Here is an 18,978-nt window from a genome sequence, read left to right on the forward strand (position 1 = left end):
ACTGCACGTGCATTACGGAACAAATCGACATTCGTGTATGTGTTGCAGTGTAGTATTATGTATTATTATTATGATTCTAAAACCAGGAGTTGTTTGATAATAGGTATAATATTATTATTTAATATTCATATTTCGAAATCGAATAACACTTACTATGTAAGTATGTTAAATCACAAGTTACGAGAAGATGTTTAGATTAGCACTTTTACTTTCATCGTTGTTTATGTGTAAAAATTATATACAGTGAAACAATATAATACAATATCAATCCGTGGAAACTATTCAGTGATGTATTTTTAACATCTAACATTTCATCATTTTTGTTTCTTTGACACGATGACATGGGCATCTCCACTTATAAATGTAATAATAATAATAATATAATACCTACATAGCATATTATTATCAAATATTATAATGACAAGTTAATGATAAACAATTAACTTGAATTTGTTTAGCAATGTTAAGAACATTAAGTTAATATAAGTTAAATATTAACAAATAATATATCTATATTCATTTTTATTTTTGAAATAATTATTATAAATATCTATGCAAGCAGTACATACATTTGAGAATAAATAAAGAATTAGATAATTGCAAGAGGAAACCGTGCCCCTCAAATCTCAATTTGATTTTTAATTTATGTATCTACTTCTATTTTTATATTAAATGGTTTTTTGTACTTAACTAACGCGAAGTTAATTTTTTTTTATCGTATAATAAATATTGAAATTTAATATTTATTATTGTTTTGAATAATCCAATTGCGTTCAATAATAATATTGATAAAGGATAAATTCAATTTCGGTTAGTTGACATTTTTTAAAATTAATTTATCAATGACAGTTGCAGAAACTGATTGATAATGGTTTAAAATTCGTTTAAGAAAGAAATTAGTTGGACAGTTAAGTTTTCGTTTTTAAGTTTATTAATTGTATTCGTCGAGTGTTTGGTGTTTGGTTTAGTAGATTATGATTAAGTGTGGTCGAAATATTACTTTTAATAAATTTAAATTATCGACTAAATCATACATAATAATTGTTCAATTTTTAAATTGTATAAATAATAACCAGCTAACTATTAAAACTATATTAAAAAAATCATCTTACATTTCTTACTATTATTGCACAATGCACATTGCACATTACTCATAAGTGGTCAAGGAAATTATTTAATGTTTATGTCTACAGACTACCACATTATACACAATTATGAAACATTTATTTGTTTAAATTTATTTAAAATCATTGTATACATAGTGATAGGGATTAAATTGAAGTATATTTAATGCGTTTTAATTTTAACCACAAGCATAATATTATATATATGTACGAATATATTTTTAACTTAATAATACTATGTATATTAGTTTTAAAATTAATTGTGATAAGTTATGTTATTACAATGTACAGTTTAAAAAAAAACTTAACTTTCTTTTTAATTAAAGTTAATATTCACTTTTACCGCTTTAAACTCTATGTTTATTATATATAACATATTAGTTGATTGGTACCACGTATATTTTGTTGAAACTTCTCAGTAAAAATGTATTTTTCAACATAATTTTAGAACGATCCGATAGTTGTGTTTAGTCTTTAGTAAACAATAATATCGGAACTTTTCTAAATCATTAAAAACTCGAATAACGATAAAGATAAAGATAAAAAATATATCTTATTTTTCAAAAATGTTGTTTTTCAACGACTTCAATAAATACCTAAATAATAATGTTTTCAAAAACTTTCCAACATTTTTCGTGAAATGATAATTTAACTTTATAAGAATTAAATTGTGTACTATACAGTGTATCGTGCACGTAATAAGGCGTTACACACACGGTCGGTTGTAACGCATCCGGATTCTTATTATTGTCAACTTTTTCATGATTTTGACAAATATATTATAATATTACGATTAGATAATGCCCAATATTTAATAAAAATCGTATTATTTGTCGTATTTCCGAGCAAAATACAAACAAGTCCAGCGCACCCCAAATCAGATCGTTCAGGATCCGCGCCGGCACACACATCGCGCCATGTCGCGCTGACGCGTTATTGTCTTTATATTATTTTACAGCAGAGATACCGATAATAATCGTGTCGGCGGTTTCAATAGAGCGATCGCGCGTTTCGCGGACGGCGCCGCCGCGTGACCGCCGAGAGTTTGAATTAATGAACACAATTTTTTATTTATTATTTCGCAACGACCGGCGGCGGAGGGAGTCGTCCGTCTCCGCACTCGTCGCACACCGTCGTCGTCGTACACGCATCACAGGTACGATCTATAATAGCGGCACCGTATACGCGATCGCGTTATCCAACCCGCCGGAGAAACCCGCGCGCGTTAGCGAACGGTGCGCTAGTTAGCCCGTGCCGTGTCGGAGCGGATTTCGTGGACCCAAAATCCGGGATCTCTGGTCGAGCCGTTCGGTCAAAACGATATTTTCGCGCTGTCCCGCCCATCGCGACGGCAGAAACGGCGCCGGGTAATGGGACACGTAAAAGACGTGTACAGCACGCATTATCACTACGCGTATGATAACAATGATAATAATAATAATTATTATTATTGTTACGACACAACGACGCGGAACATCGTCGCCCGCCCGCCGGCGCGAGTGGACTGGAATCGGCGCGAAAATCAGATGATGGTGAAATGAGCCGATGCACAACGTTTCGTCACAACGTAACACGCACGCGGGCGCGCGCTCACGCCGTATACGCGCGAGTACGCAGCACCATAATATTATTATTATTGTACCTGTACGGCTGCCATACACTTCATAACATATTATTACACATGTCTACAGTGCGATAATTTTGAGATTCTCGAGCTAGCGTGTTAGTGGACGATAATAATAATAATAATAATATATTATTGTGTGGGTTTGCGAAAAAATATTAATATTATGATACCTAGGTATACATTATGTTTATTAAAAGCGAATATTTACGTAGAATTTACTCAGTAGGTTATGTACAATGTATTTTTATCGGAATACTACTATCATTACGTCAATATGGTTTGTAGAAAATCCGTAATGGTCTACGGGTTCAGTTTTTTTTTAAACGTAAAACGATAGATTTTGACTTTAGCTCTCATATACGCTTTTTAAGGTAGATTTTAAACCAGACCACAAAGAATTAATATATTTTTTTACTAAGAACCATAAACCGTTTTGAAACTGAAAAATGTTCGCAATTCAAACGCTCCACCTACAGTGGGTGGAATTTATTTTTACGCACAGCTCTTTGATTTTTCTTTTTCGCAGTCGTGAGCATCGGAAACTCAAAATTACCTATATATAATAATAATATACCCAACTATCTATCCAAAAGCGAAATAATTGCTACCAGAGAATCCCGAAGAGCCGTCTAGCTATTTAAACCAAATATAATTATTACAGACGCGTTGTTCAGAACGTCGAGGTGCAGGGTGGTCGACTTGTCGTCTCGTTTTTACTTATATTAAATAACAATAAATCCGTAAAGTGTGGACGAAATAATCTATTTAAAAATATTGACGTCACGTCACAATCGTCACATATTATAGAAAATAATATTATATGTCGAAATCATGTTGATTAGAACAAGTCATCTACATCATAATTTTTTTTTTTTTTTTTTTTTTTTTTTTTTTTTTTTTTTATTAAAAGAAACTTTGTAAACAATTAGCTTCGACAATATCATAATTTTATTCGCACACATTAGTGGTGGTTAATGAATAGTAAGTATCGAGGGGATTAGAAGCAGACGGATCATTTTATTAGATTATGTTTTAATTGCACCACCATGCATGTCACTAGCCGGTATTTATAAACTGTAGTGAACACAGAATTGTTGAATATTGAAAAAAAAAAAAAAAAAAATTAAAAAACGTAAAAATATTCGTTATACAGATTCTTGGTAACGACATTACTAATAATGTTGATTAATTCGATGTAGTACAACGTATAGGACGTACAAAAGGTGCTTTATTATATCATCTATAGTAAATCATCTCCTAACGCGATCTTTTATTATAATATTTTCGAGTGTAAGCCACAGAAACAAACATCATTGATTATTTGGAAACTAAACCGTGAATTGTCGTATTATTTGTAATGTAGGTATACTATACGTATCTACTATCTAGTTATTTTTATCAAGTACTTGTTTATAATATGTATTACATGTAAAAGCATCAAGACGTTTGTAATATTACTAAATGTGGTGCTGGTGATGAACATTTTGCAATTTAAACTGATTAAAAATCCTTCCTTTAGAGTTTAGATGACAAAAATATAAAAACGATAAAACAGATTTAACATAAAAACAAGTATACCTAATATCGTTTAAAGACAATCCGAACTATCGATTTCTTCAAAAACGGTTAGATGACATTTTATTTGTTAGCAATTATGTTAGCATACATTTTCTTCATAGAGTTGTTATGAAGCTTTTCACGATTTATTAACAGGCTTTTGGAAATATGGCAAATATGCATTAATATTAACCGGCAAAGAAAATCTGTGATCAGACTGCATAATAATACTTCGAAGTGGTCACGTGATCATAAAATCAATGCGAGGAAATTTCATTCAGAATTAAAAACAAGTAGGGCGTATTGTTAATATACAATAATAATACTGTATGAACATTTTATAATAATTATAAATTATTTAAATTATTTAAAATTAAGAAACTATCACTGCTCACAACATTTTTACATTTATCAAAAATATACTATTTAATTTAAACTATCATTATTTTACCATACCTGTATCACTTATTTTATACAACTATACAAGTATATCTATTACTTTACACCTATATTACCTAAACTACTAACTTATATTGTAATATCTTAGGTTTTAAAACGATAATAGCTTTGCTGTTGATACATATTTATAAATTTATAATTTCTTTTGTTGAATAATTATTGTTTTTGAAATGTACCTATTTAATTTTGAATTAGTGAACAATTTTTAAATTGGATGTGACGAATTACTGGTTACCCAATTTTATATCCATCATTTTCTATTTTGTTGAAATTTAATTAAAATGTTAAAACAAAATTATCAACGACAAATATTGATGACGTTTCAAACTTTCTTCGGGATAATAAAATAAATTATTCACTTCATCCATTTTCAAAGACAGATTTGTTTTTATGGACTTTTATTTCCTCCGTTATTCAATTCGTTAGTTTTAATAAGTATTTCGGATTGAATTTCTTTCAAGAAACGGCAATCTCAAAAACAGTTTATTAAGATTTAAATTTAGTTTCTTTACGGAGCGCAAGAGCTATTGTTTTTGAAATAAATTATAATTTTATTTTTATTTTTTATTATATACCTGCGGGTAATAAATGTGTTTGTATTTTTCGTTTTAGAATATTCTTATCCGCCAAAAATCAACTGGTCTTTATATAAATGCATTATACTAGAAAATGTTGATTTGTTTTATTAAGGTATTAAGACATTTTAAAATAAATATTATAATACAAATTTACAGTCTAATACTCGTGTTTGTACGTATCTTAGAATTTAAAATTGCTTTGATTAATAAAAATAAAATTTAATTTTGTAGACAGGTTTTGATTGTTTCAATTTGCAATTAATAATAATAATTTTAGGGTTGCTAGACAGGGTACAATACGGGAATGTCCCTTTTTTAAACTAAGTGTCCCGTTGTCCCCACAATTATTTTAGGGACACTAAAATGTTCCGTTTTCCAAAAATTTACCTATTCACTACACGGTAATACACTGTAAGTTCAAATTAAAAAAAAAAAGTTTCTTGTATGGAATATGGATGCACTGTATTTTTGTGCACATTTCGATAACATAATATCATATTATTTCCCAGTATTTTTAAAATATATCTAAAATTATCATAATCGATAATTCTCATAATTCTGTTTTCTATTAACTGTATTAATTATCAATAATTTACTGTTTATTTAAAGGTTGCCATACACGATCAATTTAGATTAAATAATCTATCGAGTCAGTGTGTCAGTTGATAATTAATTTTTAATTTTTATAATGCCCAAACGAAAGTGTACATTTAATGAAAAGTTACAAAGTGAGTACACTTTCTTAAAAAAATGTCAAAAACCAGGACAAGAATATAAAATTGAATGTATTGTGTGTGGAGCGGCATTCAGTATTGAACATGGTGGTAAGTCGGATATTACACAACATTTAAAATCAGAACGTCATAATATAGCTGTTAGAGCGTCTAAATCTCAAAATGTGTCAAATTTTTTTTCACCAAAAACACAATTTGCTGATAAAGGACAAAAATTAGCTGCAGATAAAGGAGTTTTTGCTTATCATACTTGTAAACACAATCAAAGTCTCAATTCTATGGACTGTACTTCTCAGTTAGTTCGTAAATTATATGATAAAAAATTTACTTGTGGTAGAACTAAAACAAAATCTATAATCGCTAGTGTATTTTTACCTTGTGCTGTTAATGTTTTAAAAAAAGATTTACTCAAGTGAAATTTTCTATCAATTATGACTGATGCATCTTAACATAATTCTCAAAAAATGATACCCATTCTTGTTCGCTATTTTCTACCTAACGAAGGAGTTAAAAATAATATTTTGGAATTTAATGAGCTTCCTGGAGAAACTGTATCACTAATAACACAATATATAAAGATTTAATTGGAATTGGTTGTGCTGCACATATACTAAACAATGCAATACAATCAGCCGCGGACACATTACCAATCGATGTACTCTGTACAGGTTATTATCGGAAAAATATTTCAACATTTTTATATTTATACAGTTCGAGTCCACGTCCTTAAAGAATTTCGTGAATTCGTAAATATAGAATACAAAACCGTCTTAGGACATTCTAAAACTCGCTGGTTGTCTTTATTCCCTGCGTTAACTCGACTTATAGATATGTTTGATGGTTTAAAATCATATTTCCTTTCGATTGATAAATGCCCTACTTTAATAAAAGATTTTTTTAACAACCCATTATCATTTTTAATTCTAATTTTTTTACAAACTCAATGTAAATTGTTTTTTACTTATATAAAAAATGTGGAGGCAAGAGACATTTCTATAATTGAAGTTAAATATCATGTTGAGTCTCTCACTAAAAAAATTGAATCTCGTAAAAATGAAAATTTTTTTACATCTAAAGAACGAGAAGTATTTAATGCTTTAAGGGACGAAGCAGTTTTAACCGAAAACACATATATTAACTATCGTAACACTTTTTATGACACCTGCTTAGAATATATAAAAGAATGGTCAAATCCTACTTAAGGTAAATTTAATGGTATAACATGGATTACACTTAAAAAAATTGAGCATGATTTTAATTGGGTTAATATCCACTACTATTGAATTTATAAAAAATATTATTCCAAATAAAAATTTGATTAATCAAGCTTATTTATTTGATGAATTTACAATGATCAAAGAATGTGTAAAAAACAATGAAAAAATTCAATCTTTTAAAACTTTATCGGAAATGTGGACATTTATTTTTAAATCAGTTGAGAATATTGATAATGGCTATTTTTCAAATTTTAAAATAATAGTAGAATTCTTAATGTGCACACCGGGTTCAAAAGCGAATGTTGAAAGAATTTTTTCAAATATGAACAACTTATGGATAGACGAAAAAAATAAAATGGAAATAAAAACAGTAAAAGCAATGTTGGTAGTGAAGACATTTTTTAAGGAAACCTGTACAGAATTCCTTGACTTCTTAATAGGAAATCAATCACTACTAAAAGAGATTCATTCTTCTAACAAATATTATAATACACCATGAATATTAGCAACCAATTAGTTTTTTAAGTTTAAATTATGTAAGATATTAATATTTTATAAAGTTGATTGTGATATATATTTTTTATTTTGTTCCTATTGGCTAGGTATTCCCCAAAAAAACTAAAACAAATTTTATACTTATTTTTTTTATATTAATAAATAAGTTTAAAAATGTTGTTTATACTTTAATAAATTTTTATACCTATGTTGTTGAAATATTTTTCAATTATATAATAAAATTATAATATAGGTATATATGAAAAAATGTTATCATTTAAAAAATCAGTTGGTTGCGGTGGTTGAGGGGGGTAAGAATAGACATTTTTTTTGTCCCGTATTTTGAATTTTGAAATCTGGCAACCCTTATTTGCTTTTATATTCATATTACAATAAGTTATTATTACATCGCAGTGCAAAATGTGTGGCGTGAGACTCATGCATGAGTGTCTCACTGAGTGTTATTCTATTTTAGAAAACAATATTTTTATTTTAACATCTATCTACTTCTACATATTAATATGTTTCGTAAATCTTAGTTTACAATATTTGTGAACGTATGATTATTAAGGTACAGAGAAACAATTTTTTTTTCAATCTAATATTCAGTTATCTTATAAATGCATATAGTTGTAGGCATCTTATGTTTTTTTTATGGAAGTTCTCTAATAAAACTTGTATTTAAATTTTTATTCCAAATCGTTTTAAAGAACCCAAGTAATAAACCACGATACCCGAGCCATTATATTTCGATGGATCAAAAGAAATTGAGATACAGGCGTACCACCTCATACTTATACAGAGTAATTTAAAAAGCATGTTCACCCTAATTTTCTTTAAATAATTTATTTATTTAAATTCTGTTGTACACTGAAAGATTATATTATCAAATATTTAGATTTATTGTATAATAAGGAATGTCCTGTTACAATGTCCAGTCAAGTTTTTTTTCTAACGAATATCATTTATGTTCTATTGATTACCTCTCTGATTCCTGTATCGATTTGCTTGTTGAAATCGCAGTTCGCGTTCAAGATGTAACGTGAGGTGATTGATTTGTATATTAAAATAATTAGACCTTTTTTCTTTGATTAACTATTGTAATTTTATTTAACTATTTTTTAACACAATTTAATACACGTACTTTAATTTATTATAAATGTTTATATAACTAATAACTTATTATTATGTTTTATTGCATGAACGATCTGCGCAGTTTCTTACACTCGCCTTTGACGTTCGTACAATAAGACAATAATAACGCGTCTATGCCTTGACTAGCAGACTAGAGTCCTTAATATATAATATATTGTTGTGTGTGTGTGTGTACAATATCTTATCGTTAATGGCTAATAGTTGTTATAATTATCTTATTATATATTTTAAATTTAAAAAAGATATGATGGCTTATGCGCACATCATAACAGATTTATTAATAATAGATGATTTGTATACAAATGTTGATAAGTAGTTTTTTAATTATAAAGTTTAAGTAAGGGTAATAGTCCATGGTTATATAGATTTAGAAGATAAAGTTCTATAATTATTTGGAAACAACAGCAATTATTATCCATTAAAACTCTTTGAGTTGTGTAATAAGTAATATAATAGAAATAATAAATACTAGAGTAAATACAAATCTATGTTATATTTCATATAAAACCATTATTAAATACTATATTACTTATATTATCCAATACAGAAAGTGTAATAACTCAGAAACTAATCTATTGAATTTCGATCCAGATGATCAAGTTTTTTTAATTATTATATTTTTAACAATTATATTAAAATAGATTGGTAATCATTATTAAAAAAAAAAAAAATGTTTTAAAATATGGTTTATAAATATATACTCAAAAATCATAGAACGAATAAATTAATAATTAAACTATAAAGGGGGTGGGTGAGAATTCTCAATGAGTCACCCTGTATAATAAGACAATAAACCTATTCACGTATTGTTTGTGAGGAGAGGATAAAAGTTAGCTCGAGGGTATTATTATACATGGATAGATAATACAGTCCAACGAGGGATTCCGAATACGTATCGAGGTATTATGTCTGTATAGAGATTTCTGTTTTATTTTCAAAGCAGCTTTCGGTCAGTACGGTCGAGAGGATGAATCAAATGTCGTCGATTATTATACAACGCACTCGTGACCTGGATGACTGGGTCGTGGTGCGGGCGATTCATGTGCATATTTTGGTATGTTTTTGTTTTTGCAAGTAAAAAATAATGATTTGGGATGCGTATAAAAGTCTAGTATCTTTATAAACGGTTGAATTGAATAAAAACGGATGATCACGATTAAGTCATCGTTGCAAAAATAATATACATGGAATCTGACGGTGACACGCCTATGTATTAATCTACCGATTGTGAAAAATAAAACAATAATAATCGTTTTACCTATATCAATAAGCATATGCCCAAACCAGATCGAAACGAGGTCATAATTGTTTATATCATATACCTATAAGCAATTCCTACATTTTAAAATACATAATAATATATAATATATATAATATCATAAATAGCTGTGATTCACTGATTAAACTTAGTACTTTTTTATCTTGGGATAATTTATTTATTCAAAATTTAATTTTTGGATTTGATACATACATTGTAGTATTATATACTCAAAACTTAAATTTTCAAATTAATGCATTTTTGTACCATTTTACAATTTAAGAAGTATTTGGTGAAATACAAAATTGTTTTTTTTTTGCAAATGAGAACCCCCTTTGAAAATGTTAATACATTTAAATAGAATAATGGATTAGTAGCTGGTTCTGAAGTTATTAAGCTTTATCAATTAACAATAAAAAATTTTAAATAACTGTCTTTAGTAATACAAAATATATATGTAATATTTAGTATTGTATTTTTTTTATAAACGGATAAATTTTACCAATTATAAAATGTTAATATAATCGTCATAGTTCCCAAATTGAGTAAACCTATAATCGTGAACTATTAGTGCGTTAAGTTTAGAAACTAAAAAACTATTGAAAAAAAATACCAGTATTTCGATTTATAGGCGCATCAAAATATTGAAAAAATAATCTCCCTAAATGTTCACGCATAAAAAAGTAGTTGAAAAAAAAGAAGATCTTTTACTATTAAATCGCCATGCAGTATACTTCACTAACTGTGTAGAAAATCTAAACATTTGAAAATATAATACTATTTTTATAATGAAATTGAAAATTCCAAAAAGTATTTTAATAAATGCATTATTAATAGATGCATGTATACATGCTTGGCGAATTATCCAGTAAATTATACGTACTGTGGTTTATAGAGTGATGTTGTAAGTAAAATCTATTGGCGTCGTAGTATTATATGATTATTGCCGTTGAGGTGGCGAAATAATAACAACGATAAAAAAATACTTTTCGAGGTTTAATGCGTTTGACGGTCGATACATATAACAACAAGTAGGCTATACGATTTAATATTATACTTAAATTAAAAAACTTACGAATCATCGTCCACTGGATAAGCGTGAAGTTTGCATGCATATTTAGGTTGACAGGATAAATATGTAAGTTACATTGTTAATTATTAATTTTTTGACGCCGAAAAAACGGTTTATTCTTCCAGTATAAGAATATCCCTCTCTATCTTATTTGATTTTTGGGCGGATGACGCAGACGACGTGTATGTAGAGCGTTACAAATCTTTCGATATAAATCATGATGGTGTTGTGACACGTGAGGATGTATTTTTTCATACGATCATTTTTTTTGTCTGTTTATTTTTTTAGGCCATGGCTAATTAATATAAAATTTTAAATTATAATTGCATGAGTCTTCGTTTTCACTTCAGAAAGTGAATAAAAATCGATTTATCCGCCTAGATCTGACAATTGCCGAGAGAGTGAGTACAACGACGATACGAAATGATTTTTTTTTCGTTATATGAAATAAGCCAGTTTATTGCCTTTATTCTTAAGTTTCAATGTTAGATTAATATTAATATAATAAAAATTCAAAATAATACCAAAATACGAAGTTGTGTCATTACTCATTTTTCCCAAATAATTCTTAAGTATATTAAAATGCAAAACCTATGTAAAAAATGATTATGTTATATACGTAAGTTGTTAGTTGTATTATATTTTAGGAACAATCATGAAACAAAATGTGGGATACAACGTAGATCATTAGACACTAGGTCACTTTAATTATTTATAGAACCTACCCTGTACACAATATTATAATATGATAATTTATTGAATAACTATCATATTATTATTGTACATATACTAATGTATAATACACCATCGGAACACATCAGAATAGTAAATAACATGGTACCTAATTTGTTATTAAATTAGTCAAATAATATTATGTGCATACAAAGTATCATAATAAAAATCCACGGCATTAAACTAATTGTTTAATGTCTTATATAATTATATCGCGTTTTACCATGTAATTTATTTGAACATAAAATTATTTATTATTCTTATACCTAATTTTAATAAAATACAAATTACCAAACATTTATTTTTATCTGAATCTTTAAAGACATCAATTTTTTTAAATTTCAGTTAATTTTTACTAATATAATAACCAACAATAAAAAGTTAATGAATCAAGTTATGAGCAGTAATTAGTGTTAAATTATTATCAATAATTATATTACGAGTATATACAATTGGTATACGGTATATTAAACAATAATATAGTGTTATTATTTGACACCAAAATTTTTGTTTATTTTAATTATTTATAATTAATAATATTCAACTAGTCTTAATAAAGTAATGATTATGACTCGTAAATAAGATATCGAAAAATTTTAAATGCAACACAGGGATTTCTATAGAGTTTTGTCGAAGTCTAAAAGTCATGTTCATAATTCTTGAATAATACAATTTTAAGTGAACTGTTTTAAATTATTTTAAGGACAAATCAATATTAATATTGTATGAGTATTTAATTAAATAGAAATGTGTCCTGTATTCCTGTTATTTTATTTTAAATAAACCATTGCGCTTATAAATTAATTTATACGATTCTGAACGATATATTTTTTTTAACAATACTTTTTCAGATAGTAGGTAGCTACGAGTAAAGGCGCCAATTAAATAAAATTAAGTATTTCTAAATTGTTTGAAAATTGAATTTGGTTGGCACTCTATGATTAGGTAATTAAATTAAAGTGTCATAAGTTAAAAGTTGTAAATATATTATACTCAGAGCCGTGTCGTTATGATTTGGCGCCCGGAGCAAAATTAAAAATATTCGATCCCCTCCGTTAATTTACTATTTAATCTTTTTCAACTTATTTGGTATTATTGTATTAATATTTTATTACTTATATATTATTAAACATTTTTGTAAAAATAATTAAATAACTTAAAATGTAGTAAATGATGTAATACTGTATACAGTATTATAATAATAATAAAAGAAAAAAATTGAGTTATCATTAGTAAACGTTATTTAAATTTGATTATTTAACATAATATTATATGATTCAAAATTTAATCTTCCTTGAATTGATTTATCTTCTATAACGCATTCAAAATTGATATTGTTTGATATTTTATTTTTAACTATTAGTATTTTTGAATTAGTTAATCTATTTTGGGATATTTTTGATCATAAGTATGTTTTGATTATTTTTAATTTATTAAAGGAATGTTCTTCGGTTGCAATAATAGCAGACATGATATACAATCTTATATCTCTATGCAATTATCAAGTTTGGACAAGTTGAATTAAGTTCATTTTATTGCATTTAAAATATTTAAAAATGTTACGTTTTATACATCTTGTAATATTGCTTTTAGAAATTATATTTCGCTAATTATTTCTGGACCTTTATCTTTATCGTATTTTATTGCATATTTCTTCAATATTTCAAGTGGTATTATATACAATGAATTGCCAGAAAGAAATTCAAAATTATTACGACGATTGCATTAAAACCAATATTTTGTTAAGATATTTCTGTATAGTATTATTAATCAGGTAATGAACTTTTTTGTGCTCCCTTAAAATATGAGTCTCAGGCTTCCTTGGTTACACGGCATAACTCTGATTAAACTAGTATAAGTTTTGATGTAATTTGTTTTTTTTTACATTCCCTATGAGTAAGATAAAAAAAATATTGAATATCACCAAAAAGTTGTTTACTTTATTAAACAAAGTACAATTGGTTTAAACAAATTATAGATACTCGTAATATATGGAACACCATTTAAAAACTATTTAACATATCGGACACTGATTTGGAACTTAACTATTTAACAGATGAAGTTGGGGTTTTGCGCGATCTCAGTACTTCAAGGTTATATTTGTATATATTCATTAAAAATATATTGCTAATTACTTTATCGACGTGGTAAATTGTTGCAAATTAGTAACAAGTAAATGACACTGACATGAAATCGATTGGACATAGTCGAGGTGAAAACTTCACGTACGTGAAAAATGTATTAATTTTCTGATTATCACTTTGGTTTTATTTATACAATAATAACAAAACATGATTGATTACAAATATTGTTTTACCAAACACTATTTGTTGATTAATTGAAATAACTTTAAGCTTTAGGTTGTTACTTATTGTGTCTGATTTAGTAAGTTTGCTTACAGTACATTATTTTCGACTTTCTACATTCAACCTTTTTTTAGTATCGTGGTACAAAAAAGAACTTGTTTAATTAAGCAGGCTTTGTTCTTTAAATAAGAAAGCCATTTTAACTATTGTTAAACTTTAATCAGTAAAACCGCACTTAGCCTCGATGATTTTATAAAGTTACTTTAGTCTTACATATACTTTACATCAAACATGTTTGATAAATATTCACCAGGCATTAAGTAAAGGGTTTTGGTGTCTTACAACATTCGATAATAATAAATAATAATAAAACTGAAAACTCCTGTATCGTTATAGCGTTTGATAAGAGAAATACGATTTCCAGGTCAGTCATAGATGGTTAACGCATGCGCATATGAAGTGCAATTTTTTTTTAAATATTGTTTATTTTATTATTGTTTGTATTTTTTTTACAAGAAGTTGAATATATTTTAAAATGGAATTGTTTTGAATACATTTAAAATATGTGTTTCCGTAAAAATGCGTATAAACGTATACAGTTAATAAACGTGATGTGAACTTCAGAACTTATATTTTTATAATCATATAGTAAAACTTTATTATAAGGACGGCTTTTGTAGATAATCCAAATATTTTGTTTCAGGTTACGGTCACATAGCTCCAAAAACCCTTAACGGAAAAATAGCCACTATATTTTATGCGATTGTCGGTATACCGTTGATGCTTCTGTGCCTGTCCAATATTGGTGACATAATGGCGCATTCCTTCAGGTTCCTCTACTGGAAAGTATGTTGCTATACGTGCACCAGGCGGCAGAGACGAGTACAGTCCCTAAGGAGGTCCCGCAGTCAAAGGTCCACTACAAGATCACACGGGTAAGATTTAACATACCTGGTGTTGGATTTACATATTTTAATACCTAACCCAGTCAAAGCACGTTCACTTGTTAATCCCCTGAAGGCCTGCAATAGGTCAAGTTTTATAGGTTTTGACTACTTCTAGTTGTATCCAGAAATTAATGTTTATTGTTTATTGATTATGTTGTATTTTTGTGAAGTTCATCGTAGAAGTACGAGAGGATTATATTATTAAGCTGCGTCAATATTGGTCATTTTATTTCGATATAATTTAACTATTTAATTTATTTTTATTGTAGTGAAATTATTGTCTTGATTAATTTATATCAAATATGACTTTATATTTTATTTAAATTTATGATATTAAAATTTTTTTTTAACGAATTAAACGGATTTTTTAATTTTAGATGTACTAAAATATTATAACTATAATTTATATGTATTATATTGTAATTTCTGATTTTTTAAATATTCAAATTATTTATTTGAGTTAGAAGTTCCATATAAATAGTTGTAATAAATTAGTATTATAATATATAATTTAATAGATATTATATTAAATCATCACGTCTCACGTGTACATTATCAAAATAATGATGACTTGAAAAATCATTTTAGTAAAACCCCATTAAAAATGTACTTGATTGCTATTCCTAAATTTGCGTACTAGAATCAGTCTTTAAATTTTATAAATTTACTGCAACGCGATAATTTGTTTTTGTTTAATTTGATCTATTTTTCTAGTTCCAGAACTACGTCACTAAAGAGAACAGGTCGAATATCACAGAGATCCGCCGACAGTGCTCTTGGAATGTCAGATTGTTACACTAGATCTTCTTATTCAGATACCGAATGCAGGTGAAATATCTCTATAAAGCTGTGGTAGTCTGATTTTATTTTTGTATCGTTTTCACAAACTATATACATTTCTTGTAGGTATTATAATAAAATGGAAAGAGAATATGCCATGTTTGGAGGCGGAATGCCCGTTAAAGCTCCTAACCGATATTCACAGCAATCCAGATATTCCGACACCGTACCGTTACGAAGACACTCGCCAGCTATTAAACCAAGATCAACCAGTCAAAATAGTGGTCACCGAAATAATGCTAACCATTATTATCATGGTCGATATCGAGTACAAGGTACTCACATCATATTAATAGTATTTGTATGTTAGAGTGAAACGAAATCATAATACATTTAGAGAACGTGAAAATTAGTATTAGGCTTGTGTATCAATATATTATGTATTATAATAACAAGTGTCCTGGTGAAACGCTTAAGCTTAGTTAATATTAAGTAATGGATTAGACACACACAGATTATATATTTTATCACGATCTTAATTATTCATCGAACGAATTATCGGTAAGTTTTAAAAACTATAATTGTATTGTGTTTATACTTAAAAGATTCATGACCATCACTACCGTGACTGTTTAAATACCAACAATTGTATTCTTTAAATGTATGATGTTTAAAAAGTCGTATTTGATGTTTGTAAGCATTTAAATTTAACTGTTTCAAAAAGTATATAATGAACCATTTAAATGAGAAAAATATGTTAAAATATTTATAAATATTATTTGAAAAAAATAAAAATAAAAATGTATTATGTGCATTATAAATTTAAATTCATAAAATTATTATTAGAGCTAAAATACATATTAATTGATGAGAGTCGAGAAGAAAAAAAGTTATAGATCGATCTAAAATTCTAAACATTATTTTGATGTTTCTTATATTTTCTAAAGTACGTTCATGGTTATTAAACAAATCATTATAGTACCGTAATAAATTCGGTTTCTATACAGGGTCGTAAATTATCTTTAAAAACTAACATTAAAACTACAGTCTTACTCCAAAGTACCAACATAGTTATAGAAACTTAATAGATATAGTTTTTCATTTCTCAAACACCTTTATTGGTATAAATATTCCCAAAATGTGAACTAGTAAGTACCCCTATGTGGAGTAAAAACCAGTAACACGTAATTATCATTAAGTATAATAAACTTTCTTTTTACGTATTATGAATTTTAAACTGTATAAAACCATTAAAACACATTATAAGTTTAAAATTTTATTTTATGCTTTATAAGATTAGAAATAAAAATATAGTTAAATATTTTAATTTCGTTACATACGTAAACTGTATAATATATCGCAAGTTGGATCCGAGTATGTATTTATAATAATTCCTTACTAAATATTATTTACGAGTTATTTATTTAAATACAAATTATTGCTTATAGCTGATATAATATACAATATCATGATATACGCTGCAAAGAATACTTTCTATATAATAATTATATATATTTATTACCTTTCTATATAAATATTTTTTATAGATAAACTATAAAGATATTGTTATAGTGTTCATGCCTTATATACGAAGAGATGTTTTAAAGCCCATAAAATGAAAACATTTCCATACAAATCATTCATAAAAATTATCAAGCAAATACTTATTTATAATATGTTTCTAATAATATTCGCTTATCAAAGATGATTCAATGCATCTTGTTATCGTTTTGTGTTTACTTTTATGTTATTCCCTAAAGAAATATTTAGTCTGGATAAAGATTATTTTTATAAGAATTGTCTTGAATGTAAGACATTTTACTTCTAGAGAAATTATATACCATAGTACAAGTATTACAGTTACATTTTAAAATACTTGATAAATATATATATATAATTCATTTTACTGGAAAAAACCATCAATATAATTGTGTGTTGGATTAATAATGTATTGCGATGACATAAAGTTAAGCACTCGGCTGTACCAGTGTGACTATTTTATGGAAGACAATGAAAATTAATAGGGTTTTTTTTAATCATCGAATGGTATTTTAAATTTATTTTTTATTTTGTTAGATCCAAGTTATTCAGACGGTGATCAACTAGATGGGCCAGAACTGCAGCAAGTGCCATCGATTTTATTTAATAAATATGCGCTGGACAGAGAAGAATCTAGAAGAAGTAAGTTAACAAAAATTATCTGTTATTTTCAAAAATTATTAACATTATTAAAGTAATAGTTATATTCATAATTTACAATTTATATTAAAAGTAACATTATAATATTTTCTGTGATTGTATGGTAAGATAAACATTTTGAACGGCAAATATTAACATTAACATTAACAATAACTAATATCAGATAGTAATACGGAAAAACAAATTAAAGTAAAATATATTTATTGATGCACATTTAAAAATAACTTAATAATATACTATGAATTTATATTTTATTATTATATTAAATAAATAAATATTAAAAATAAAAAGGTTTTGTTAGAACTAATTACTGATACTGAAATTACCAAAAACAATTCAAGAGCAACAAGATAAACAATTAAACATTAATAACAATTTTATTATATTATATAAATATAGTTATTTAAAAATGAGTACATTTTTGGGGAGAGGAGTTAATAATAATACGATAAATTAGTTTAATAGAAATATCAAAAAACACATCATGAAATATATTTAATAATATGGGCGAACAGATTGTCGCCGTTCGTAATCGTTTTTCGTTGTACAATGATATTATATCATTGAATTCAATTTTTTATTAATTTTTAAGATAAATAAATTATATCGTATTAGGTCACTCCAACACAGTCTAAAATAACAACGAAGGGTTTAAACTTTAAACAAGCATTGAATAATTACAATAATACAATGTTTGTAATATTAAATTATTATTTGTTAATTAGTTTTGTATTCACT

The 18,978-nt window shown here is 26.8% G+C and overlaps 1 protein-coding gene across 3 annotated transcripts in view; it reads left to right on the forward strand.

Moving 5' to 3' along the window:
• LOC132923483 (uncharacterized) overlaps positions 1-18,978 on the forward strand; it is a 61,252-nt gene that overhangs the window by 29,301 nt on the left and 12,973 nt on the right. For all 3 annotated transcript variants that reach the window (XM_060987516.1, XM_060987525.1, XM_060987533.1), the window contains exons 3-6: positions 15,018-15,249; positions 15,976-16,089; positions 16,168-16,376; positions 18,118-18,222. In XM_060987516.1, the coding sequence (XP_060843499.1) occupies positions 15,018-15,249; positions 15,976-16,089; positions 16,168-16,376; positions 18,118-18,222 (660 nt within the window). The remainder of the gene's footprint in view (positions 1-15,017; positions 15,250-15,975; positions 16,090-16,167; positions 16,377-18,117; positions 18,223-18,978) is intronic.

The sequence above is a fragment of the Rhopalosiphum padi genome, chromosome 1 (assembly GCF_020882245.1).
Source record: "Rhopalosiphum padi isolate XX-2018 chromosome 1, ASM2088224v1, whole genome shotgun sequence".
Classification (NCBI taxonomy): Eukaryota; Metazoa; Arthropoda; class Insecta; order Hemiptera; family Aphididae; genus Rhopalosiphum; species Rhopalosiphum padi.